At 40.8% G+C, this 25,015-nt stretch overlaps 1 protein-coding gene across 3 annotated transcripts; it reads left to right on the plus strand.

Moving 5' to 3' along the window:
- RDH11 (retinol dehydrogenase 11) lies at window positions 1-24,631 on the plus strand. 3 transcript variants are annotated; one of them, XM_082648885.1, is made up of 7 exons: window positions 1-130; window positions 2,710-2,828; window positions 4,111-4,266; window positions 5,440-5,544; window positions 6,125-6,334; window positions 9,666-9,855; window positions 22,909-24,631. In XM_082648885.1, exons 1-7 carry the CDS (start codon window positions 63-65, stop codon window positions 23,009-23,011), a joined length of 951 nt encoding a protein of 316 aa, XP_082505011.1. In that variant the 5' UTR covers window positions 1-62; the 3' UTR covers window positions 23,012-24,631. The 3 variants fall into 3 exon arrangements, with proteins under 3 accessions (XP_082505011.1, XP_082505013.1, XP_082505012.1); XM_082648886.1 differs by lacking the exon at window positions 1-130 and adding an exon at window positions 314-357; XM_082648887.1 differs by lacking the exons at window positions 2,710-2,828; window positions 4,111-4,266 and having other exon boundaries at window positions 24-130.
- Window positions 24,632-25,015: the final 384 nt, after the last annotated feature.

The raw sequence follows: 25,015 nt of genomic DNA on the forward strand, positions 1-25,015 counted from the left end.
GCCGGCGAGCACCGCTGGGGCATCTCGCTCACCTCCGGCAGCCGCACCTGCCTCCCCGCGAGATGATTGGGGTCCTGCTCGTGCTCCTCCTCCTCCCCTTTCTCCTGTACATCGCTGCACCCCAAATCAGGTCTGTGCAAATGTATTGCCTTCTCTTGAGAAGTCTTCGGGGGAAATATTCATCCCCATAGAAGCTCTGTTCTTCAAAAGAAGGAAAGGAAGACTCCCCGCGGGGCTCCAAGTAGGGGAGTTCGGTTGGTCGGAGGAGGTGCAGGTCCTGGGTGAGGAGGGCGATACCAGGAGACCCCAGGCCGTGGGAAGGGGCTGCAGTCCGGAGCACCCTGCTTTGTTTCCTCAGTGCGAATCGTGACATCTGCAGCTCCATTGCTTGCTCTCTTGTTGCTGTTAGATTTGCTTTTTCTCTGGACAGATGTAGTAAAGGAGAGAATTGAAAGGGTTTCATCACATTCTCCTGCCTACTACCTGCCTTCGCAGCAGGAGTTGGGGGTGGGAGGTGGTCCGAGCCCTGCTCTGGGGTTTGGGGGTGGGGAGGAGAGGTTGAGGGTCGTGGTCTCTTGACCAGGTGACACATCAGCCAATGGCTGGCTGAGTGCTCCGGAGAATCAGCAGCGAGTTGCACACTGCTGATTGGTGCTGAGTAAATCACCAGTAGTGACGGTGGACCAGTGACTGAAGACACACACTCCTTCCCTCGGTGGGGATTGGATGGGCGGGGGAAGGGGGACGCGGTCACTGTCTGAGTGGAACTGGAAGGCGCGCTAGATCACCCTCTGCCGTTTCTTACCACATTCACCCCTTCCCTTTCTCCCCACCTCCCTCGAGGCCCTTCTCCAGTTGTATTTTTCCTCCCCTCTGCACACGCAGTCCTTCCACCTCTAGGCACACATGGGTGTTGGTACTGGGGCGAAACGCTGCTTTTTATCTCTTTCTGCCACGACATCCTCTTATCCCCATAGAATCTCACTGAAGAGTTGAACCTGAACTGAAAATAGTGCTCATACCTCAGCAAGATTTTTCTAAGGAAGGTTGCACTCCAAGGGTGATGTTCCAAACCACCGAGCTAGGTCATGGGGGCTCGACCAGAGCTGGACTTTCATAGTTGATTGTCTCTTTTCTTCCTGCTGGTTAAGCAGAAGGAAGAGCTGGGTAGAGGCCCTGGTATGTTGTGGCTCCTGGAGCTAAAGCTGAAGGAATGTGGGAAACAGAGCAGGGAGGCTTGTTCTGAGGAGGAAGATATCCGTTGGTGGTCACCTTGAGTTAGTTTGCTTCCTTCGTGGCCTGTGTGTTCTAAGCAGGAACTTGAGTGGCTAGAAGTGTGCACTTTGCAATTCTAAGTTCAATGAAAAAGGTTGAAATGCTCTTAAAAATGCATCTCCCAGTCAACAAATTGTTTTAAATTGAGCCCCCAAGATTTGCAGAGAAAAAAACAATCCGAGGCCTACTAATATCTGTTTGTGCATTCATTCTTCTGGAGAAGCAGAATGAAGGAAGAAGGACTCAAATTAGTGAAACCAGGACTTGAATCTCAGCTCCCCTTTGTACTTATTAACATTATTCTTTGTCTTATTTATTTATTTTTTCTAAATGTATTTATTTATTTTTGGCTGCATTGAGTCTTCGTTGCTGTGTGCAAGGTTTCTCTAGTTGCGGCAAGCAGGGGCTACTCTTTGTTGCTGAGCGCAGGCTTCTCACTGCGGTGGCTTCTCTTGTTGTGGAGCACGGGCTCTAGGCACACAGGCTTCAGTAGTTGTGGCACGCGGGCTCAGTAGTTGTGGCACACGGGCTTAGTTGCTCCGTGGCATGAGGGATCTTCCCGGACCAGGGCTCGAACCCATGTCCCCTGCATTGGCAGACGGATTCTTAACCACTGTGCCACCAGGGAAGTCCCTCTTTGTCTTATTTTTAAGTGTGTGTGTGTTTCTGTTCGTTTTGTCCAGGTTGACAAGCTTTCATAATTTTAACTTTGTGTTCGGTAAGCTGTTTTATTAAGACCATAAAGTGACAGTTATGGACAGATTAACATCAGTGGACCAGTTCTTTCTTTTTCTAGGCTGAGTCTTGTGATTTCCTAAGCCTAAGAAAGAGCTCACCAGGATCCTGGCTAAACAGATATTCATCAGTTCTTGTAACTGCAGGGAACAGTGCTAAGGTTTGCCCTTATAATAGAATCACTTCTGTCCTCAAGCAAGAGCAGAAACATTTGGACAAGCAAATCTTTTTCTTTTTAATAAATTTATTTACTTATTTATTTATTTTTATTTTTGGCTGTGTTGGGTCTTCGTTGCTGCACACGGGCTTCTCATTGCGGTGACTTCTCTTGTTGCGGAGCACGGGCTCTAGCCGCGTGGGCTTCAGTAGTTGTGGCACGCGGGCTCAGTAGTTGTGGCACGTGGGCTTAGTTGCTCCATGGCATGTGGGATCTTCCTGGACCAGGGCTCAAACCTGTGTCCCCTGCATTGGCAGGCAGATTCTTAACCACCGTGCCACCAGGGAAGCCGAAGCAAGAAAATCTTAAGAGCAGAAAATTTTGTTTTCTTTCCTCCAACCTTCCTTTAATCTATAAAAAGCCAGCAGTAGAAGGAACCAAAACAGCCCTCAGCCTTGGGACCTGTAGACGCGAGAACATTGCAGGAATCTCTGGCTGAGACAAAGAGAATGAAGAACTGATGAGCTCTCCTCTGTCTGCAGGAAAATGCTGTCCAGCGGGGTGTGTACATCAACCATCCAGCTTCCTGGGAAGGTCGCTGTGGTCACTGGAGCCAACACAGGCATCGGGAAGGAGACAGCCAAAGAGCTAGCTCAAAGAGGCAAATTCATCTGCTTGTAATTCCCTCCTGCCACTGTTGTTTTTTTTTAATTGAAGTGTAGTTGATTCACAATGTTAATTTCTGCTGTACAGCAAAGTGATTCAGTTATACATATATATACATTCTTTTATTAATATATTCTTTTCCATTGTGGTTTATCATAGGATATTGAATATAGCTCCCTGCGCTATACAGTAGGACCTTGTTGTCCATCCATTCTATATGTAATAGCTTGCATCTGCCAATCCCTAACTCCCAGTCCATCCATCCCCCACAACCCCCATCTTGGCAACCACAAGTTTGTTCTCTATGTCTGTGAGTCTGTTTCTGTTTTGTAGATAGGTTCTTCTGTGTCATATTTTAGATTCCATGTATAAGTGATATCATATGATATTTGTCTTTCTCCTTCTGACTTACTTCACTTAGTGTGATAATCTCTAGTTGCATCCATGTTGCTGCAAATGGCATTATTTCATTCTTTTTTATGGCTGAGTAGTATTCCATTGTATATATGTACCACATCTTCTTTATCCATTCATCTGTCAATGGACATTTAGGCTGTTTTCATATCTTGGCTATTGTGAATAGTGCTGCTATGAACATAGGGGTGCATGTATCTTTTTGAATTATAGTTTTGTCCAGATATATGCCTAGGAGTGGATTGCTAAGTTATATGGTAATTCTATTTTTAGTTTTCTGAGGAGACTCCATACTGTTTTCTATAGTGGTTGCACCAACTTATATTCCCACCAACAGTGTAGGAGCGTTCCTTTTTCTCCACACCCTCTCTAGCATTTGTTATTTGTAGACTTTTAATGATGGCCATTCTGACTGGTGTTAGATGATATCTCATTGTAGTTTTGATTTGCATTTCTGTAATAATTAGCGATGTTAAACATCTTTTCATGTGCCTATTGGCCATCTGTAGATCTTCTTTGGAGAAATGTCTATTTAGGTCTTCTTCTTGCTACTGCTCTTTTATCCCTTGCAATGATGACCGTTCTCATTATTTCCTCCCAGTCTTGGAATTCAAGAACATTCCAAGTGCCCCGCTGATTTGCTGGTCTGACACTAGTACAATGTTCTATATATAATGGACACAATGAATATTATTGATTTATTTTTCTTTTCTGATTTGTTCATCAGATACCTCTGTGTCAAGTAGGGGTAATTCCTTTTTTAAAAAAACAGTAGAAAATAACATTTAACATTAGTATTAGGTCTTTGATGCTCACTCAGAAACAGAGCCGACAGTTTGTCTCTTTTATATGTTGGTTGACAGGAGCCCGTGTATATTTAGCTTGCCGGGATGTGCAAAAGGGGGAGTTGGTGGCCAGAGAGATCCAGATCATGACAGGGAACCAACAGGTGTTGGTGCGGAAACTGGACTTGGCTGATACTAAATCTATTCGAGCCTTTGCTAAGGGCTTCTTAGCAGGTAAGTGTGGAACTGGAGACTATGCTGTGGGTCTTGCAATCAACATGGCAGACTTAGCTAAAAGGAAAAGACTCCTCTCCCTCTCTGACACATAGAAATGCTAGACAAAATATAGCCAAAAACTTATGATTCATAGCTGAACTCATTAGTAACAAAGGGAAATACTCAAGAGGCAGAAACAAAAAGTGAATTCAAAGGTTCATAGCAGTGCATAAGAACTAAAGCCAGAAATCTCATACGTGTACCAGAACTCAAAATGGGCTTTAAGGTCTGGAGTCCAAATATCCACACAGGGATAGGAGATGAGACCTCAGGATGTTGAGGGCTGGGTTGCTGTCTGTATCTGAGGCTCCACGTAAGGTTGGGATTCACAGAAAGCCATCTGGTCCTTGGTACAGGGAGCTTAAAAAAAAACCCAGGCCACCAGCTCAGGGACGTGACAAAGAAGCTTAACATCTCTTTAGAACATGGATGGATAAACCGTAATCTGCAAGAAATTAGAACTTCAAGCTGACATCATTTATGGGGTGGTGGGGAATTCATTCACACCACCAGCCGGTGCAAGAAACTTGAGCTGAGAACTTAATGTAAAACCCCATAGTATCACATCAAAATTGAGTCCAAGAGCACCCTGAAGGCTTATTCCCTCATAACCCAGGGATCTAGACCTCCCAAGGGAAGCAACTTCCACTGATATATACTTTTAGTCAGAAATTACAACTCATTTGAGGAAATAAATCATAAGAGAGAGTTGGCAGATGAAACAAAGCGGTGAAACCAGTGTTTCTTTGTGGGCCTGAATCCGAGCGGCAGGGAGGCATAGAGAGTATCCTTTTCCTCTTGTTTTGGAATTTCCCATTCAGCTTGGGAAGTCTTTCTGTTGGGAGAGATAGACAGAACACTTCCCAAAAGCACTGAGTAAGTAGCTCCTGAACTGGAAAGATTGGAAAGGCCATTTGGTAGTGTCAGGTGGAATTTTGCCCTGTATTAAGAGTATGTATGATTCAACTGAAGTCTTAAAATGAAAAAACAATACAAAATAAGTATGAGGGGAAAATAGAGGAAAGATTGAAGCCATGCGTCCTCATTTTCAAAGCATGGGTATGGGGCAGATTTCAAAGATGTAACAGCTGTGGCTGGCCACTTCCACACTCCATCCCCTCTTCCCTGCAGAGGAAGAGCATCTCCACATTTTGATCAACAACGCAGGAGTGATGATGTGTCCCTACTCCAAGACAGCCGACGGCTTTGAGATGCACATGGGAGTCAACCACTTAGGTAAGAAATTGTGTCTCATCACAAAGCTAGAGGGAAACTAAAGTTCTCCTTGGAAAACTTAGGGTCACATGGAGCCTTCTTTGCGGTGTGATTGGACCTTTGGGCCATAACAGACTATAAATGTATAATAAATAGTGTTGTCCTGCCTGAAAGCTCAGGCTCGCTTGAGGTTCCTCCCACTTTTTAATCTGTGCTTCAGATTCAATTTACCTTAGGATATTTTTGAACAACCTAATTGGATTGGGGGCTGTGTTGCTTTCTTTGTAGAGACCCTTGTGGCCAGCATCAAGTAGAGGCCACCTGCTCTTAAACAGCGATGTTATTCAAAGTTGGAATAAGACATGACTTCATATCCGTATTCACATAATCCAGACCTACCTCATAGAAAGATGTCTCATGTCTTTGGCTGTGCCTATTTCCCTAAACCGTCACTGAACTTATTCTGTAGTTGATAATGAATTAATGAGACAAAAAGCCTTATTCTTGAATGCTCTGCCTTCCATAGCTGAGCCCGGCTCACCACTACTCCCTTCACCCTCCCATTGGCCCTGAACTCTGTTAATTCTACTTTTTCTCAAAGGTCACTTCCTCCTGACCCACCTGTTGCTAGAGAAGTTGAAGGAATCAACCCCATCAAGGGTAGTGAATGTGTCTTCCTTAGCACATCACCTGGGAAGGATCCACTTCCATAACCTGCAGGGTGAGAAGTTCTACCATGCAGGTCTGGCCTACTGTCACAGCAAGTTAGCCAACATCCTCTTTACCCAGGAACTGGCCCGGAGGCTAAAAGGTAGGCTTAGAAGAAATGAGTGTGGAGACATGAGTCAATGGGAAGTAGCTAAAAGCCACAGGAATAGGAACTGTTTTCTGGAGCCCATCCTCTGGACAGGACCTGCTTCCATGGCTCTACCTGGGTATAGTTTCAGTAAACAGCCCGCAAGTGAATGTTAGAGGTGACTGGGAGGTAACGGGAAAATTCTGAAGGCTGGGCTTTGGCAGTTATTAGCTGCATGACCTGCAGCAAGTTGTTTAACTTTTCAAGACTTATTTCCTCATATGTAAAATGGGACTGCTTCACGGGTTATTGTCATGATTAATTCAGGCCTCATGAACAAAGCAAGTTTTTTGACTCGTAATGAAACTAGATAGAAGGGAAGGACCAGAACTGGCACTGGCTACAACCATTGGGATAAAACAGGTGCTGGGACTATGGAGGGGGTCTCCCTAATAACAAAGGGTCATATAAGAGGGAAATGTATGCTTGAGGAGGGCAGTCTCCAGTCACAAATAAACAGAGATCCTTGGAATGGTCTACTATGGATTTCCAATAAATAGAACGGGAAATCCAGGGTGGACAATTAGAGTTGCTTAGGATTAAGGCAGGCAGAATTTAGGCTGAAGGTATCAGACATATTAGCTCCATCATTGGAACAGGATCCTCAAACCACATGGACAGCTGTGAGATGGAGAGTTGTGTCTGTGCCCAGGGCATAACATCCTTTATCAGCTTGGGATGGATCAGGGTAACTGGATGGTGAAAACTACCCAAAGGTTGGTCAGGGAACTAGGGTGGCCTGGAAGTGGAGAGATGGACCCAGCTGTGAGGATCAGATAAAAGCAGAGGCTACACGAGTGAGAAAACCTGATAGGTATGAGGACTAAGTGGGAAATAGCTATGATGCAATGAAAGAAACCTGGGCATGACGGAAGAGTCATTCATTCAGCCATTCAACAACCACGTATGCCAATGTCCATGCTATTTTACACACTGGATTAGTGGAGTGGTGGAGTGGTTCACATCCAATGGGAGAGAGAAATAATTAGCAAGTATTTATACAACTGTCACATGTAAAATCACATGTAAAATCAGTCTAGTAATGCATGAGTAATTCTCATTGTAAAAAGTTCAAATAAGATGGAAGTATATAGAGTTATTCTCCTCTCTTCCCTTTCTGCTTTTCTACCCTCAAGATACCACTGTCAACAACTTGATGTGCACCATTCCAATTATTTTCTTGTGCATTTACATGTGTATATGTCATACATAAGGAAGTGAAATTCCAACACAGCATCTTAGAGATCTTTCCATGTACTAGATAGAGATTTACCCCGTTACTTTTGTTGGCCACATTGTATTTCATAGTATAGATGTGCTTTAGTTTATTCATTTCCTAAACAACGTCTAGACAGTTTTCTTTTTGTTGTTGTTATTTAATTATAATTGTAATAAATGCTATAAAGGGGAATTACGAGGACCTATAATGGATTGGCAGGGGGGTGGTGGGGAGAACCTTATTCAGTCTGAAGGATCAGGAAGGACTTTTCTGAGGGAGTGAGTTGCAAGCTGAGCCCTTGCAGGATGATTAGAAATTAAATGGGTTAGGGCTTCCCTGGTGGCGCAGTGGTTGAGAGTCCACCTGCTGATGCAGGGGACACGGGTTCGTGTCCCGGTCAGGGAAGATCCCACATGCTGCGGAGCGGCTGGGCCCGTGAGCCATGGCCGCTGAGCCTGCGCGTCCGGAGCCTGTGCTCCGCAAGGGGAGAGGCCACAACAGTGAGAGGCCCACGTACCGCAAAAAAAAAAAAAAGAAGAAATTAAATGGGTTACAGTGTGGGTGGGGTGAGGCAGCTGAGGGGGCTGAGGAACATTCCAGGTAGAAGGAAGAGAATGCATGAAGGTCTGGTCTCTGCTTGAGAAACTGAGAAAAGGCAGTCATAGTTAGAATGTAGAAAGCAAGAGGTCTGAGCTGAGACTGGTAAGGTTGGTGAAGGTGAGATCCAGAGAGGCCACAGTAAGGGTTTTAGTGTTTATTCTAAGAGCAATGGAAAGCCGTTAAAATGGAATCCTTTTTTAAAACGAGGGCAAGAGTGGATACAGCAGGTGATTTCTGTGGTTGAGATAAGAAGTGAGGATAGCTTGGACTAGGGTGGTGGAGACGGAGGGGAATAGACACTCCTGAGAGATATTTAGAATGTGAAAATCGCAGGGCCTGTTGATTGGAGATGTATGGTGAGGTGGTGGATCCTTAAGGACTGGCCCTGTGTGCCTGCCTGGTTGAAAGTGTAGGGAACACTGCAAGAACCAGGTCTGGCCTTAAATATATGAAGTCAGTTTTGGACCTCTGAGTCTGCATTACTCTGGGTCATCTAGAGTAGATGTCAAGTGGAAAATAATACAGGTCCACAGTCCTTTTTCTGTAATTGTGAAATCCACAAAGGCCTGAAAACTCAGTTTTTTCCTAAGCTTGATACCAAAACTCATTTGGCAGCAAAACCTCACCTGTACTAGGGAGAGTAGGTAATAGACACTTTATATATATATAATAAAATTTAAAAAATTGGAAACATTTCTGACCCCAGGGTTTCTAGAAGAGAATTGGGGACCTGAAATAGCACATGCATAAGTGTCATTTAGCACTTATCATGCACCAGACAGTATTCTAAGCTCTTTTACACATGAACTCATTTAATCCTGAGAACAGCTCTGTGAGGTGTAGGTATTATAATTATCCCTATTTTACAGATGAGGAAACTAAGTCACAACATCAGGAAGGTCACACAGCTAGTGAGTGGTAAAGCTTGGATTTGAAACTGGGCATTCTGACTACAAAGTCCATACCCTTAACCACCACATTATACTGCCTTTTATTGTCAGCCAAGAGTTAAAAGGAGCCACTTGGACCATAGATAAAAATGAGTGCTGTGAAGTTACAGAGAGGGAATTTAGTGAGCCATGAGAACTCTTAACATTTAAAGTTTGGGTAGAAGATGATGAACCGGTCCAGGAAACAAGAGGATGCATCCAGAAAGGTTAAAAAAACCAGAAGAGGTGTGGGATCATGGAAGCCAGTGAAAAGGCAGCTTTAGGATGAGAGTGGTTAACAATGTCAAGTGCTTCTGAGAGGTCCTGGCTCTGCTGCTTCCGAGCAGTTAATAACCTCTCTGAGCCTTAATTGTAATCCGTGAAATGAAGGTATAAATTACTGTGAGGAGTGCTTGCGATTGCATCATGGGAAGGGAGTCCACATGGGGCAAATGTTTATTCATGTCTTCTGCTCTCTTTGGCCACTTGGCAACATAAAGTCCTGTCTTCCCCTCTCTATATGGCATCCCCGCATCAGGCTGTGGCGTTACAACGTACTCTGTACACCCTGGCACAGTCGACTCTGAATTGGTTCGGCACTCATCCCTCATGAGATGGATTTGGTGGCTTTTCTCCTTCTTCATCAAGACCCCTCAGCAGGGAGCCCAGACCAGCCTGTACTGTGCCTTAACAGAAGGTCTTGAAGTTCTAAGTGGAAACCATTTCAGGTATGAATGTATCTGTTTTTGAAGATGGAATTTCATTGCCCACAGGAAATAATTTGGATTTGTCTGGTATACCATACTCTTTTTATTTTTGGGGGGGGAGCGGGTGTTTATTTATTTATTTAAATTTTCATTTTATATTGGACTATAGTTGATTTACAATGTCGTGTTAGTTTCAGGTGTACAGCAAAGTGATTCAGTTATACATATATTCATTCTTTTTCATATTCTTTTCTCATATAGGTTATCATAGAATATTGAGTAGAGTTCCCTGTGCTATACAGTAGGTCCTTGTTGGTTACCTATCTTAGATATAGTAGTGTGTGTATATTAATCCCAGGCTCCTGATTTATCCCTCTCCACCATGTTTCCCCTTTGGTATCCATAAGTTTGTTTTCGATATCTGTAAGTCTGTTTCTTTCTGTTTTGTAAATAAGTTCATTTGTGTTATTTTTAAAAATTAGATTCCACACATGAGTGATGACATATGATATTTGTCTTTCTCTGTCTGACTTACTTCACCTAGCACCTAGTATGATAATCTCTAGGTCCATCCATGTTACTGCAGATGGCATTATTTCATTCTTTTTTATGGCTGAGTAATATTCCATTGTCTATATGTATACCTTACCTTTTTAAAAAAGTACATTGTCCAATATGGCTTTTGTCTCTTGACTCTAGGGATGAGGGTAGTTAATGATGCTTCTAATGATGCTGATGTTTTATCTTTTAATAGGGGAATTTGACCCATTCATATTTTTTTGTGGTAACTGCTAGGTTTGATTTTATTCATGCCATCTTTTATATGGATGATTATGCTTTCTGGTTGTTTCTTTTCTTCCTACATTTTTTATGTCAATCTAGTTTTCTTTGTTCCTTTTTGGACTCCTAGTTCTATTTTTTCACATTAAAAAGAATTTGAATCTGTATTTCTCCATTGCTTTCAGGACTAAAATAGTATCAATGGACTCCCTTCTTGAATAAGTGAAGACTTTTAAAACTTTGTATTGTAGGGAATTTTGAATGTACACAGGAGTAGACAAAATAACATGTTGAATCCCCATATACCCGTAATCAACCTCAACAACCATTAACCCATGGCCAATCCTGCCTCATCTCCATCCACTACCCCTTCCCATACTTTTCTCATTCCATATTATTTTGAAGCAAGTTCCAGATATCACATAAGATCAAAATTTTAACACGGTTTCACCTCCACCTTCAAGATTTTGTGGAAATAATCTGAAATTTTAGAGAAAGGGCTGTAAATAAATTCAGATTGAAATGAAAGGTAGACAGTCAGATCATGAAAGGTCTATAATGCCAGGCTTAGAGAGGAGCCACAGAAGTTGTTTCAGCAGAGAGAGCCACAATCTGGTCTGCGGTTTAGAAAAATATCCTTAGTAACTCCGTTTGATGAATGAATGAAGTACCTCAAATGAGAGAGAATGAGTTCCTGATGTAGGGTAATGACAGCCGGAATGAGGAGAATGATTTAAGTGAGAGACCCTGAGGAGGCAGAATTTTTACCACTTGATGACCAACCAGTGAGGGGGTAGAGGAGGATTTGGTGACCTGGGTTCAAGCCTGACTTATTAGGAGATTAATTGTGACATTAACTGAGACAGAAGTTGTAGATAAATAATGTGTATAACTTAGGGTTCTTTGATTCCAAACCAGTGGAAATGGACTCTGGCTAACATAAGCAAGAAGAGAATTTATTAAAATATGGGGATACTCCTAGGTTCGAAGGGAAGACTGAAGAGTCAGGCTTCGAACAGGCAGAATGGCCAGTCAGCTGGCCAGGACCCTGCTGCTGGAGTGAGTGAACGCCAGCTGTCTTCAGTCTGTTGTGTTGCTCACCATCCACTCTCCAGGGAGGAAGCATTGGGTCTCCTTCCTGCCCCGATCATCGCCTCCATCCTCTCATCCCCACTCACTTGGCTACAGGAGGGCAGGCAGGCATTTGACTAATGGGCTCTTCAAACTATATCCAAGAAGAAGAGGTAATTCCATAGAAAGAAATCAGGTTTCTATTGCCAAAAGAATGTGGGATGGGTGTTCAACCAAAGAGTAACAACTGCCCACTACGTAACAAACCCGGCTCTGTACATGTTGAGTGTGTTATCCATAAGATATGTGAGCAGAACTGTGTAGCGGATAGTTGGAAATGCAGGTCTGAAGTGCAAGAAGATAGATTATTTAGTTTTGTACACTGGAATGATTTTTCAAGAGTGACTGGATTCTTCTTCCCTGGAGATTTTTTAAAATGAAATAACCCTCTATCTTGGTTTTGACTGAATGGCTTAGGGTCAGCTTCAAATCCATAATTATTGAATTGACTTTTGAAGAGCCTTTCCAGTACAATGGATTCTTAATTTTAAGCATTTTGAAGATCCAACAGCAGCCATGTAGACCACTAGCAAGACATGAACATAGAAGTCTGTCTTGATTGAAGCTTTAGGACCTTTGCACTGGTTGTTCTTTTCTGCCTGAAACTACTAATCAACTTTTTGTCTTTATAGATTTGCCTATACAGTTGGAATTATATAATATATGGCCTTTTGTGACTGGCTTTCACTTAGCATTACATGTTAAAGGTTCATCCATGCTAGAGGGTGTATCAATACTTCATTCCTTTTTATTGCCAAATATTTTATGGATACACCATCTTCATTTATCCATTCATCAGTTGATGGGCATTTGGATTTTTTTCCCATTTCTGGGTTATTAAGATAATGCTGCTATGAACATTCATGTACACATTTTGTATGGATATTTCTCTTGGGTATAAACCCAGAAATGGAATCTCACTGGAATATGGGTTATATTTTAACTCTACTTTAGCTGTTGAGAAACTACCAGACTGTTTTCCAAAGTGGCTGCACCATTTTACATTGCCACAAGCAGTATATGAGGGTTCCAATTTCTCCACATCCTTGTTAACACTTGTTATTGTCTGTCTGTCCTTTGATATTAGCTATCTGAGTAGGTATGGAGTAGTATCTTATTGTGGTTCTCATTTGCATTTTCCTGCTAATGATGTTGAACATCTTTTCATATGCTTATTGCCCGTTTCTATATCTTTGTTGGAGAAATGTCTATTCAAATCCTTTGCCCATTTTTAAATTGGATTGTCTTTTTGTTGTTTAGTTGTAACAGTTCTTTATATAATCTAGATATGAGTCCTTTATCAGGTATATGATTTGCAAATATTTTCTCCCATTCTGTTGGTTTGTCTTTTCAGTTTCTTCATGGTGTCCTTTGAAGAACAGAAGTTTTTAATTTTGATGAAGTCTCATTTATCTATTTTTTCTTTTATCACTTGTGCTTTTGGTGTCTTATCTAAGAAACTATTGCCTAGCCCCAGGTCACAAAGATTTATTACTGTTTTCTTCCAACAGTTTTATAGTTTTAACATTAAGTTCAGGTCTATGATCCTTTTGGTTTTCTTTTTGAATTTTATTTTATTTATTTTTTTATACAGCAGGTTCTTTTTTTTTTTTTAACATCTTTATTGGAGTATAATTGCTTTACAATGGTGTGTTAGTTTCTGCTTTATAACAAAGTGAATCAGCTATACATACACATATATCCCCATATCTCTTCCCTCTTGCGTCTTCCTCCCTCCCACTCTCCCTATCCCACCCCTCTAGGTGGTCACAAAGCACCGAGCTGATCTCCCTGTTATACAGCAGGTTCTTATTAGTTATCCATTTTATACACATCAGAGTATACACGTCAATCCCAATCTCCCAATTCATCACACCCCCACCCCCACCCCCGCCACTTTCCCCCCTTGGTGTCCATACGTTTGTTCTCTACATCTGTGTCTCTTTTTCCGCCCTGTAAACCGGTTCATCTGTACCATTTTTCTAGGTTCCACATACATGCGATAATATATGATATTTGTTTTTCTCTTTCTGACTTACTTCACTCTGTATGGCAATCTCTAGATCCATCCACATCTCAACAAATGACTCAATTTCGTTCCTTTTTATGGCTGAGTAATATTCCATTGTATATAGGTACCACATCTTCTTTATCTATTCGTCTGTCGATGGGCATTTAGGTTGCTTCCGTGACCTGGCTATTGTAAATAGTGCTGCAGTGAACATTGGGGTGCATGTGTCTTTTTGAATTATGTTTTTCTCTGGGTATATGCCCACTAGTGGGATTGCTGGGTCATATGGTAATGCTATTTTTAGTTTTTTAAGGAACCTCCATACTGTTCTCCATAGTGGCTGTATCAATTTACATTCCCACCAACAGGGCAAGAGAGTTCCCTTTTCTCCACACCCCCTCCAGCATTTGTTGTTTGTAGATTTTCTGATCATGCCCATTCTAACTGGTGTGAGGTGGGTGATACCTCATTGTAGTTTTGATTTGTATTTCTCTAATAATTAGTGATGTTGAGCAGCTTTTTTAAAAATATTTATTTATTGTTTATTTTTGGCTGTGTTGGGACTTTGTTGCTGTGCGTGGGCTTTATTTGTGGCGAGCGGGGGCTACTCTTCGTTGCGGTTTGTGGGCTTTTCATTGCAGTGGCTTCTTTTGTTGCGGAGCACAGGCTCTAGGCGAGCAGGCTCAGTAGTTGTGGTGCACGGGCTTCGTTGCTCCACAGCCTGTGGGATCTTCCCGGACCAGGGCTCGAATGCGTGTCCCCTGCATTGGCAGGCGGATTCTTAACCTCTGCGCCACCAGGGAAGTCTCTGTTGAGCAGCTTTTCGTGTGCTTCTGGGCGTCTGTATGTCTTCTTTGGAGAAATGTCTATTTAGGTCTTCTGGCCTGATTGGGTGGTTTGTTTTTTTAATATTAAGCTGCATGAGCTGTTTATATATTTTGGAGATTAATCCTTTGTCTGTTGATTTTTTTTTTTTTTTTTTTTTTTTGTGGTACGCGGGCCTCTCACTGTTGGGGCCTCTCCCGGACACGCAGGCTCAGCCGCTCCGCGGCATGTGGGATCTTCCCGGACCGGGGCACGAACCCGCGTCCCCTGCATTGGCAGGTAGACTCTCAACCACTGCACCACCAGGGAAGCCCTGTCCGTTGATTTGTTTGCAAATATTTTCTCCCATTCTGAGGGTTGTCTTTCCGTCTTGTTTGTAGTTTCCTTTACTTTGCAAAAGCTTTTAAGTTTCATTAGGTCCCATTTGTTTATTTTTGTTTTTATTTCCATTACTCTAGGAGGTGGATCAAAAAAGGTCTTGCTGTGATTTATGTCAGAGAGTGTTCTTCAAATGTTTCCCTCTAAGAGTTTTAGTGTCCAGTCTTACATTTAGGTCTCTAATCCATTCTGAGTTTATTTTTGTGTATGATGTTAGGCAGTGTTCTAATTTCATTCTTTTACATGTAGCTGTCCAGTTTTCCCAGCACCACTTATTGAAGAGACTGTCTTTTCTCCACTGTATACCCTTGCCTCCTTTGTCGTAGATTAGTTGACCATAGGTGTGTGGGTTTATCTCTGGGCTTTCTATACTATACCATTGATCTATATTTCTGTTTTTGTGCCAGTACCATACTGTCTTGATTGCTGTAGCTTTGTAGTATAGTCTGAAGTCAGGGAGTCTGATTCCTCCAGCTCCGTTTTTTTCCCTCAAGACTGCTTTTGCTATTAGGGGTCTTTTGTATCTCCATACGAATTTTAAGATTTTTTTGTTCTTGTTTTGTAAAAAATGCCACTGGTAATTTGATAGGGATTGCATTGAATCTGTAGATTGCTTTGGGTAGTATAGTCATTTTCACAATATTGATTCTTCCAATCCAAGAACATGGTATATGTTTCCATCTGTTTATGTCATCTTTGATTTCTTTCATCAGTGTCTTATAGTTTTCTGAGTACAGGTCTTTTACCTCCTTAGGCAGGTTTATTCCTAGGTATTTTATTATTTTTGTTGCAATGGTAAATGGGATTGTTTCCTTAATTTCTCTTTCTGATCTTTCATTGTTAGTGTATAGGACTGCAAGAGATTTCTGTGCATTAATTTTTTTATCCTGCAACTTTACCAAATTCATTGATTAGCTCTAGTAGTTTTCTGGTGGCAGCTTTAGGACTGTCTAAGTATAGTATCATGTCATCTGCAAAGAGTGACAGTTTTACTTCTTCTTTTCCAATTTGTATTCCTTTTATTTCTTTTTCTTCTCTGATTGCTGTGGCTAGGACTTCCAATACTATGTTGAATAAGAGTGGCGAGAGTGGACATCCTTGTCTTGTTCCTGATCATAGAGGAAATGCTTTCAGTTTTTCACCATGGAGAATGATGTTTGCTGTGGGTTTGTCGTATATGGCCTTTATTCTGTTGAAGTAGGTTCCCTCTATGGCCACTTTCTGGAGAGTTTTTATCATAAATGGGTGTTGAATTTTGTCAAAAGATTTTTCTGCATCTACTGAGATGATCATATGGTTTTTATTCTTCAACTTGTTAATATGGTGTATCACATTGATTGATTTGCATATATTGAAGAATCCTTGCATCCCTGAGATAAATCCCTCTTGATCATGGTGTATGATCCTTTTAATGTGTTGTTGGATTCTGTTTGCTAGTATTTGGTTGAGGATTTTTGCATCTATATTCATCAGTGATATTGGTCTGTAATTTTCTTTTTTTATAGTATCTTTATTTGGTTTTGGTATCAGGGTGATGGTGGCCTTGTAGAATGTGTTTGGAAGTATTCCTTCCTCTGCTGTATTTTGGAAGAGTTTGAAAAGGATGGGTGTTAGCTCTTCTCTAAATGTTTGATAGAATTCACCTGTGAAGCCATCTGGTCTGGACTTTTGTTTGTTGGAAGATTTTTAATCACAGTTTCAAATTCATTACTTGTGATTGGTCTGTTTGTATTTTCTATTTCTTCCTGGTTCAGTCTTGGAAGGTTATACCTTTCTAAAAATTTGTCCATTTCTTCCAGGTTGTCCATTTTATTGGCATAGAGGTGCTTGTGGTAGTCTCTTAGGATGCTTTGTATTTCTGCTGTGTCTGTTGTAACTTCTCCGTTTTCATTTCTAATTTCTATTGATTTGAGTCCTCTCTCTCTTTTTCTTGATGAGTCTGGCTAATGGTTTATCAATTTTGTTTATCTTCTCAAAGAACCAGCTTTTAGTTTTATTGGTCTTTGCTATTGTTTTCTTTGTTTCTATTTCGTTTATTTCTGCTCTGATCTTTATGATTTCTTTCCTTCTACTAACCTTGGGTTTTGTTTGTTCTTCTTTCTCTAGTTCCTTTAGTGTAAAGGTAGATTGTTTGAGATTTTTCTTGTTTCTTGAGGTAGGATTGTATTACTATAAACTTCCCTCTTAGAACTGCTTTTGCTGCATCCCGTAGGTTTTGGATTGTCGTGTTTTCATTGTCATTTGTCTCTAGGTATTTTTTGGTTTCCTCTGATTTCTTCAGTGATCTCTTGGTTATTTAGTAATGTATTGTTTAGCCTCCATGTGTTTGTGTTTTTTACCTTTTTTCCCCTGTAATTGATTTCTAATCTCATAGCATTGTGGTCAGAAAAGATGCTTGATATGATTTCAATTTTCTTAAAGTTACTGAGGGTTGATTTGTGACCCAAGATGTGATCTGTCCTGGAGAATGTTCTGTGTGCACTTGAGAAGAAAGTGTAATCTGCTGTTTTCGGATGGAATGTCCTGTAAATATCAATGAAATCTATCTGGTCTATTGTGTCATTTAAAGCTTGTGTTTCTTTATTAATTTTCTGTCTGGATGATCTGTCCATTGGTGTAAGTGAAGTGTCAAAGTCCCCCACTATTATTGTGTTACTGTCGATTTCCTCTTTTATAGCTGTTAGTAGTTGCATTATGTATTGAGGTGATCCTATGTTGGGTGCATATATATATATATTTTTAACATCTTTATTGGGGTATAATTGCTTTACAATAGTGTGTTAGTTTCTGCTTTATAACAAAGTGAATCAGTTATACATATACATATGTTCCCATATCTCTTCCCTCTTGCGTCTCCCTCCCTCCCACCCTCCCTATCCCACCCCTCCAGGTGGTCACAAAGCACCGAGCCAATATTCCTGTGCCATGCAGCTGCTTCCCACTAGCTATCTACCTTATGTTTGTTAGTGTATATATGTCCATGCCTCTATCTCGCCCTGTCATAGCTCACCCTTCCCCCTCCCCATATCCTCAAGTCCGTTCTCCAGTAGGTCTGTGTCTTTATTCCTGTCTTACCCCTGGGTTCTTCATGACATTTTTTTCCCCTTAAATTCCGTATATATGTGTTAGCATACGGTATTTGTCTTTCTCTTTCTGACTTACTTCACTCTGTATGACAGACCCTAGGTCTATCCACCTCATTACAAATAGCTCAATTTCGTTTCTTTTTATGGCTGAGTAATATTCCATTGTATATATGCCACATCTTCTTTATCTATTCATCTGATGATGGGCACTTAGGTTGTTTCCATCTCTGGGCTATTGTAAATAGAGCTGCAATGAACACTTTGGTACCTGACTCTTTTTCAATTTTGGTTTTCTCAGGGTATATGCCCAGTAGTGGGATTGCTGGGTCATATGGTAGTTCTATTTGTAGTTTTTTAAGGAACCTCCATACTGTTCTCCATAGTGGCTGAACCAATTCACATTCCCACCAGCAGTGCAAGAGTGTTCCCTTTTCTCCACACCCTCTCCAGCATTTATTGTGTCTAGATTTTTTGATGATGGCCATTCTGACTGGTGTGAGACGATATCTCATTGTAGTTTTGATTTGCATTCCTCTAATAATTAATGATGTTGAGCATTCTTTCATGTGTTTGTTGGCAGTCTGTATATCTTCTTTGGAGAAATATCTATTTAGGTCTTCTGCCCATTTTTGGATTGGGTTGTTTGTTTTTTTGTTATTGAGCTGCATGAGCTGCTTGTAAATTTTGGAAATTAATCCTTTGACACTTGCTTCATTTGCAAATATTTTCTCCCATTCTGAGGGTTGTCTTTTGGTCTTGTTTATGGTTTCCTTTGCTGTGCAAAAGCTTGGGTGCATATATATTTATAGTTGTTATATCTTCTTCTTGGATTGATCCCTTGATCATTATCTAGTGTCCTTCCTTGTCTCTTGTAACATTCTTTATTTTAAAGTCTATTTTATCTGATATGAGTATTGCTACTCCATCTTTCCTTTGATTTCCATTTGCATGGAATATCTTTTTCCATCCCCTCACTTTCAGTCTGTATGTGGCCCTAGGTCTGAAGTGGGTCTCTTCTAGACAGCATATATATGGGTCTTGTGTTTGTATCCATTCAGCAAACCTGTGTCTTTTGGTTGGAGCATTTAATCCATTCATGTTTAAGGTAATTATCAATATGTATGTTCCTATTACCATTTTCTTAATTGTTTTGGGTTTGTTTTTGTAGGTTCTTTTCTTCTCTTGTGTTTCCCACTTAGAGTAGTCCCTTTAGCATTTGTTGTAGAGCTGGTTTGGTGGTGCTGAATTCTCTTAGCTTTTGCTTGTCTGTAAAGCTTTTGAGTTCTCCATGGAATCTGAATGAGATCCTTGCCGGGTAAAGTAATCTTGGTTGCAGTTTCTTCCCTTTCATCACTTTAAATATATCGTGCCACTCCCTTCTGGCTTATAGAGTTTCTGCTGAGAAATCAGCTGTTAACCTTATGGGAGTTCCTTTGTATGTTATTTGTTGTTGTTCCCTTGTTGCTTTCAATAATTTTTCTTTGTCTTTAATTTTTGTCAATTTGTTTACTATATGTCTCGGCGTGTTTCTCCTTGGGTTTATCCTTCCTGGGGCTCTCTGCGCTTCCTGGACTTGGGTGGCTATTTCCTTTCCCATGTTAGGGAAATTTTCGACTATAATCTCTTCAAATATTTTCTCAGTTCTTTTCTCTCTTTTCTCCTTCTGGGACCCCTATAATGTGAATGTTGTTGTGTTTAATGTTGTCCCAGAAGCCTCTTAGACTGTCTTCATTTCTTTTCATTCTTTTTTCTTTATTCTGTTCCGTGGCAGTGAATTCCACCATTCTGTCTTCCAGGTCACTTATCTATTCTTCTGCTTCAGTTATTCTGCTATTGACTCCTTCTAGTGTATTTTTCATTTCAGTTATTGTATTGTTCATCTCTGTTTGTTTGTTCTTTAATTCTTCTAGGTGTTTGTTCTTTATTTCTTCTAGGTCTTTGTTAAACATTTCTTGCATCTTCTTGAACTTTGCCTCCATTCTTTTTTTTTTAATTTATTTTATTTTTTTATTTTTGTCTCTGTTGGGTCTTCATTGCTGCATGCGGGCTTTCTCTAGTTGCAGTGAGTGGGGCTACTCTTCATTGAGGTGTACAGGCTTCTCATTGTGGTGGCTTCTTTTGTTGTGGAGCATAGGCTCTAGGTGCGCAGGCTACAGTAGTTGTGGCTTGTGGGCTCTAGAGTGCAGGCTCAGTAGTTGTGGTGCCCAGGCTTAGTTGCTCCGCGGCATGTGGGATCTTCCCGGACCAGGGCTCGAACCTGTGTCCCCTGCATTGACAGGTGGATTCTTAACCACTGTGCCACCAGGGAAGCCCTGCCTCCATTCTTTTTCTGAGGTCCTGGATCATCTTCACTATCATTATTCTGAATTCTTTTTCTGGAAAATTGCCTATCTCCACTTCATTTAGTTGTTTTTCTGGGGTTTTATCTTGTTCCTTCATCTGGTACAAAGTCCTCTGCCTGTCTTTCTGTGAATGTGGTTTTTCTTCCACAGGCTGCAGAATTGTAGTTCTTCTTGCTTCTGCTGTTTGCCCTCTCTCCTTTTTTTTCTGGCCATGCCACACAGCATGTGGGATATTAGTTCCCCAACCAGGGATCAAACCTGGGCCCCTGGCAGTGAGAGCAGAATCCTAACCACTGGACTGCCAGGGAATTCCGTATGATCCATTTTTGTTAATTTTTGTATATGGTATGATGTAGGGTTCCAGCTTCATTCTTTTGCATTTGGATATCCAATTGTCCCAGAACCATTTGTTGAAAAGATTATTTTCTCTTTGCTGAATTGTCATGATAGCTGTATTAGTCCATCTCGGGCTGCCATAACAGAATACCACAAACTAGATGGCTTAAATGACATTAATTTATTTTATCACAGTTCTGGAGGCTGGAAGTTCAAGATTAAGAGGCTGGCAGGGCTAGTCTCTGGTGAGGCCTCTCTTCTGCATTGCAGATGGTTACCTTCTTGCTATGTCCTCACATGGCCTTTCCTCTGTGTGCATATATTCTTGGTGTCTCCTTCTCTTCTTAATAAGAATGCTAGTTCTATTGGATTAAGGCCTCACCCTTATGACCTCATTTAACCTTAATTACCTCCTTAAAGACCCTATCTTCATTATAGTCACATGGGGGCTAGAGCTTCAACCTATGGATTTGGGGGGACATGAATCAGTCTATAACAGTAGTGTTACCAAAAATCAATTGACTGTAAATGTGAGGGTTTACTTCTGCACTTTTAATTCTATTCCATTCATTTACATGTGTATCCCTATGCCAGTATAATGCTATCTTGATTATAGTAGCTTTATAGTAAGTTTTGAAATTGGTCAATCTTTTACCTATACTGATTAATACTTACCAAAGTCCCACTGGAAATATCAGCATCATGACCATGCTGATGTCATAACCATACTTCAGTAGTTCTTATTGTATGTAATATTTGAATTTTGTATTTGAATAATTTTTACAGCATGTCTTAGCTTACAGGCGATTTTCATGTCCTTTGTATCATTTGCTGTTCACCATAAACTTAGAAGGAATTTAAGGCTTAGTGCATTGGAGGCTGTAGAGGCCTACAGAGGCCAAGTCATTTCCAGAGAGTCATCCAGACCCTCTTGGTCATCAGTGATAGTCTTTTCACTCAGAAATGGCAGGTTTTGCTGGTGGTATTGGTGAGTTCCCTTAAACAGAAGTACTACACTTATAAGGCTTGTTTTTTAAATGCAAAGTTATCTTTAAGTATTTTTTTTCAACCTTTCATGTATTTAAGAAACATTTGGAGAACTGGTTGAAAACAGATTACTAGGCCTCAATCCTAGAGATTCTGATTCAGCAGGTCTGGGGTGGGGCCTAAGAATTGGCATTTCTAGCAAGTTCTCAGAGATCCTGCTGTTTGTCCACAGCCCAGAGTTTGAGTAACACGGTTTTAATGGACATAGTGTTAGGGGTTTGCTTCACATGGTTGTTTCAGACTTATCAACTCTCCTTTTTACCTTCAGAGTTTGCTTAGATGGTCCAGGAAGCAGTTTTCTTGAAATGGTATAGTTTTAAAAATTGTTTCTCACATGACGTCAAAGATCGTGAGCCTTTTACTCAATCATTTAAAAAGAAAATAACCCTCCATTGAATCCCTGCTGTGTACTAGATGCAGAGAATACAAACATGAGTAAAAGAATTATCCTTGAGAAACTTTTCTGGGTGGTGAAAAGTTGGGACACCCCTCCGGCATTTAATGGGGACTTAAAACAATTGTAGTTACAACAATGAAGAGAAGGTATATGAAACACCTGGGACCTTGTTATTACCATTTCTTTTCTGCTATCATCTTTTACTTCTTTTGTTGGTTATGAAGCTGACTTTGCTTGTTCTTTGAGTTTAAAAACAGTTATAACTGCAGGTAGATCAGAAGGAAGAAGGTTTTTTTTTTAGCCACTCCAAGCATCTATGACCAATGTAAATAGCAGTATCTCAGCTACATGACACTGTACAAGGTCCTATAGAGTGAAGCTTAGAGACATGTTTGAACAAGATGGACATACACAGGAGTCAGGCAGGCACTGATATTACAGTTAAATATATATACACACACACACACACACACACACAGGGGAATATAAAGACTAAATGGTACACATTATATATCAAACAAAGCATTCTGAGCCGGTGTGGTCTAGTGAGCCCTAAAATGGTAATTACATTTTCTCTGAGGTAAACATTGGAGGATGCAGAATTAGGGCAAACACTGGTCCTGTGAAGCGCCCAGAGCACATGTCATCCCTGGGTTGTTTTTCTGTTGTGTTCCTTATCCCAGGCAGAGAGCAGACTCCATTCTCAACCCTGTGCTTTCAGCCTTTCTCTTTCCTTTCCAGTGACTGCCGTGTGGCATGGGTCTCTGCGCAGGCTCGTAATGAGACAGTAGCAAGGCGGCTGTGGGATGTCAGCTGTGACCTGCTGGGCATCCCTGTGGATTGACAGGTGATGGCAGTTGGACCCAAGAGAAGCCTGCAGTAGACTACTAAGTACTCCCTGCCAAAATGATTCTCCTTCAGGATGGCCAAAACCTTGAGCACAAAGAAAGCAAACCTTCCAGCCTCACCTGCTTGATGTCTGGTAACAGCCCCGTGTACACTGCCAGATTCATCTAAACGCCTCGCATTTGTCCAGATTTATTTTGCTCCTGTTACTGCCAGAGTTACTAGAGATAATATAGGATAAGTAGACCTTCATATGACCTCCAAGCTCATATCTTCCTTCTGAAGCCTACTACCTAGGAGAACCTAAGCTATGGCAGGGGTTAATTTCTGGCACTTTGGATTAGTTTCTATCCTCTTTGTCCACAATGTAGTTCCTCCCAACCAAACAGCCTTCAAGGGGGCCATCCTTTAGCCTTAGCTAAACTCCAGGAGTCACAGTGGCTTGGCTCAAGAGCAGGGCTTGTCCCTCACCTCTTAAGAAAACCATCATGGCACCAACGTCTGGATTCTTTCAGGAAACTTCACTGAATCTGGATTGTGGCATGGCTTTATCTCTGACAACCTAAAGCCACTGCTGCTAAAACACTTTCACATGCCTAGACCACAGAAGAGCTTCCTTTTCTAAGAAGTTGGTAGAGTTTACAGGATGGCAGAAACTTGGGGAAAGGCAAAAATAAAAATCAAATTTAAACTGTCATTCATTTTCCTGCTGTTTCTCAAATCAGCAAGAGGGTAGTGAAAGAAGCAGCTTGAGAAGATAGGCCACCTGACTTCAGTTACTGACCCTAGATCCATGGAGGCCTCCTTTTTGTGCCTTCGTTTCTCTTAGAAAACCAGAAGGGAAAGGCTATTTAGTGATTGTCCCTGAGTATATCTTTGTGTGTGTTCTTGTGTATTTATGCAGCTGGGAGTATTCAAAATAGCCACAAAGGAACAGTATTAAACTGGACCCCTGTGCAGGTAAATAATCAGAGACGGAGCAGACCTGTGTCATTCAGTCTTTGATACAATGGAAAATGAACTCTGTATATGCTGATAACTACCCACCAAGAAGCACATGGGTGGCAGGGAAGAAGTCCAAAAAAGAGAACAATCCTGGAAGATAATGCATGCAAAGGCAATGAAGGGACTAGAAAAGGGTTTTAAAAAAAACCACACACACACTCACACAACAGCTAAATATGTTAGTAATATCCAGCAATAGGAGAATTGAGGGTGACCACCTGAGTTCAAGTAAGACGGGAAAGGCACTATGTTAAGCACCAATCAACCTATGTGGTAGAAAAAAACCCAGACAAACAAAAACAAAAAAAAAACAAACAAAAAACCCCCAATTATTTATTCAGCAAAATTGTCTTAAGGACTGATATCGGTAATTATAGTCAATTTAAAAATCTTTCAGGGCATTTCCTTACATTATCTTGACAAGATTAAAATGTCTACTGTATTTGCTAGAAATCTACAGTTTATTTGGAGAATGTTTATCAAAAGTAATGCTGCCAAAGGAAGGTTGAGAAATTGGTACTGTTCCATCACTTGTTTGGAGTACATTCTTCTAATAGAGCTTGTGATTTTCTTGGACTAACAATTTACATATTCACTTTTGTGGAGAAAAGAGTTATAGGACCACAGTCTTCTCATATTTGTAAATAATCTTTTGTTGAACTTGTTTTGACCATTAGGATATATATTTAGACATGGTCATTTTATGGAAAAATTGGAAAACTTTTGATAATAGTGCAGAACTGAGTTAATATTTTACTTAATTTATATTAACTGTCAATGACAAATTAAAAAATTTGATTATTTATGTTTTTATTTACCAGAATAAAAACTGTAACAATTAAACATTTAATTTGAGTCAACAGAAGAAAACAATTAAATGAAACCTTAATTAGAGTCAAAAGAAGAAAACACTTTTCATTACTACGGTTATGCAATCATTTCTTGTTCATGAGGATAATTTGTCCCATAGTTAGCCACAGTACAGTCTCAATTCAAA

This window comes from Grampus griseus (assembly GCF_964374135.1).
Source record: "Grampus griseus genome assembly, chromosome: 2".
Classification (NCBI taxonomy): domain Eukaryota; kingdom Metazoa; phylum Chordata; class Mammalia; order Artiodactyla; family Delphinidae; genus Grampus; species Grampus griseus.

Coding starts and splice junctions, on each gene's coding strand:
- RDH11 (XM_082648885.1), top strand. CDS start 63: ATGATTGGGGTCCTGCTCGTGCTCCTCCTCCTCCCCTTTCTCCTGTAC. Junction 6,335..9,665: donor ACTGGCCCGGAGGCTAAAAG/GTAGGCTTAGAA, acceptor TCCCCGCATCAG/GCTGTGGCGTTACAACGTAC. Junction 9,856..22,908: donor CTAAGTGGAAACCATTTCAG/GTATGAATGTAT, acceptor TTTCCTTTCCAG/TGACTGCCGTGTGGCATGGG.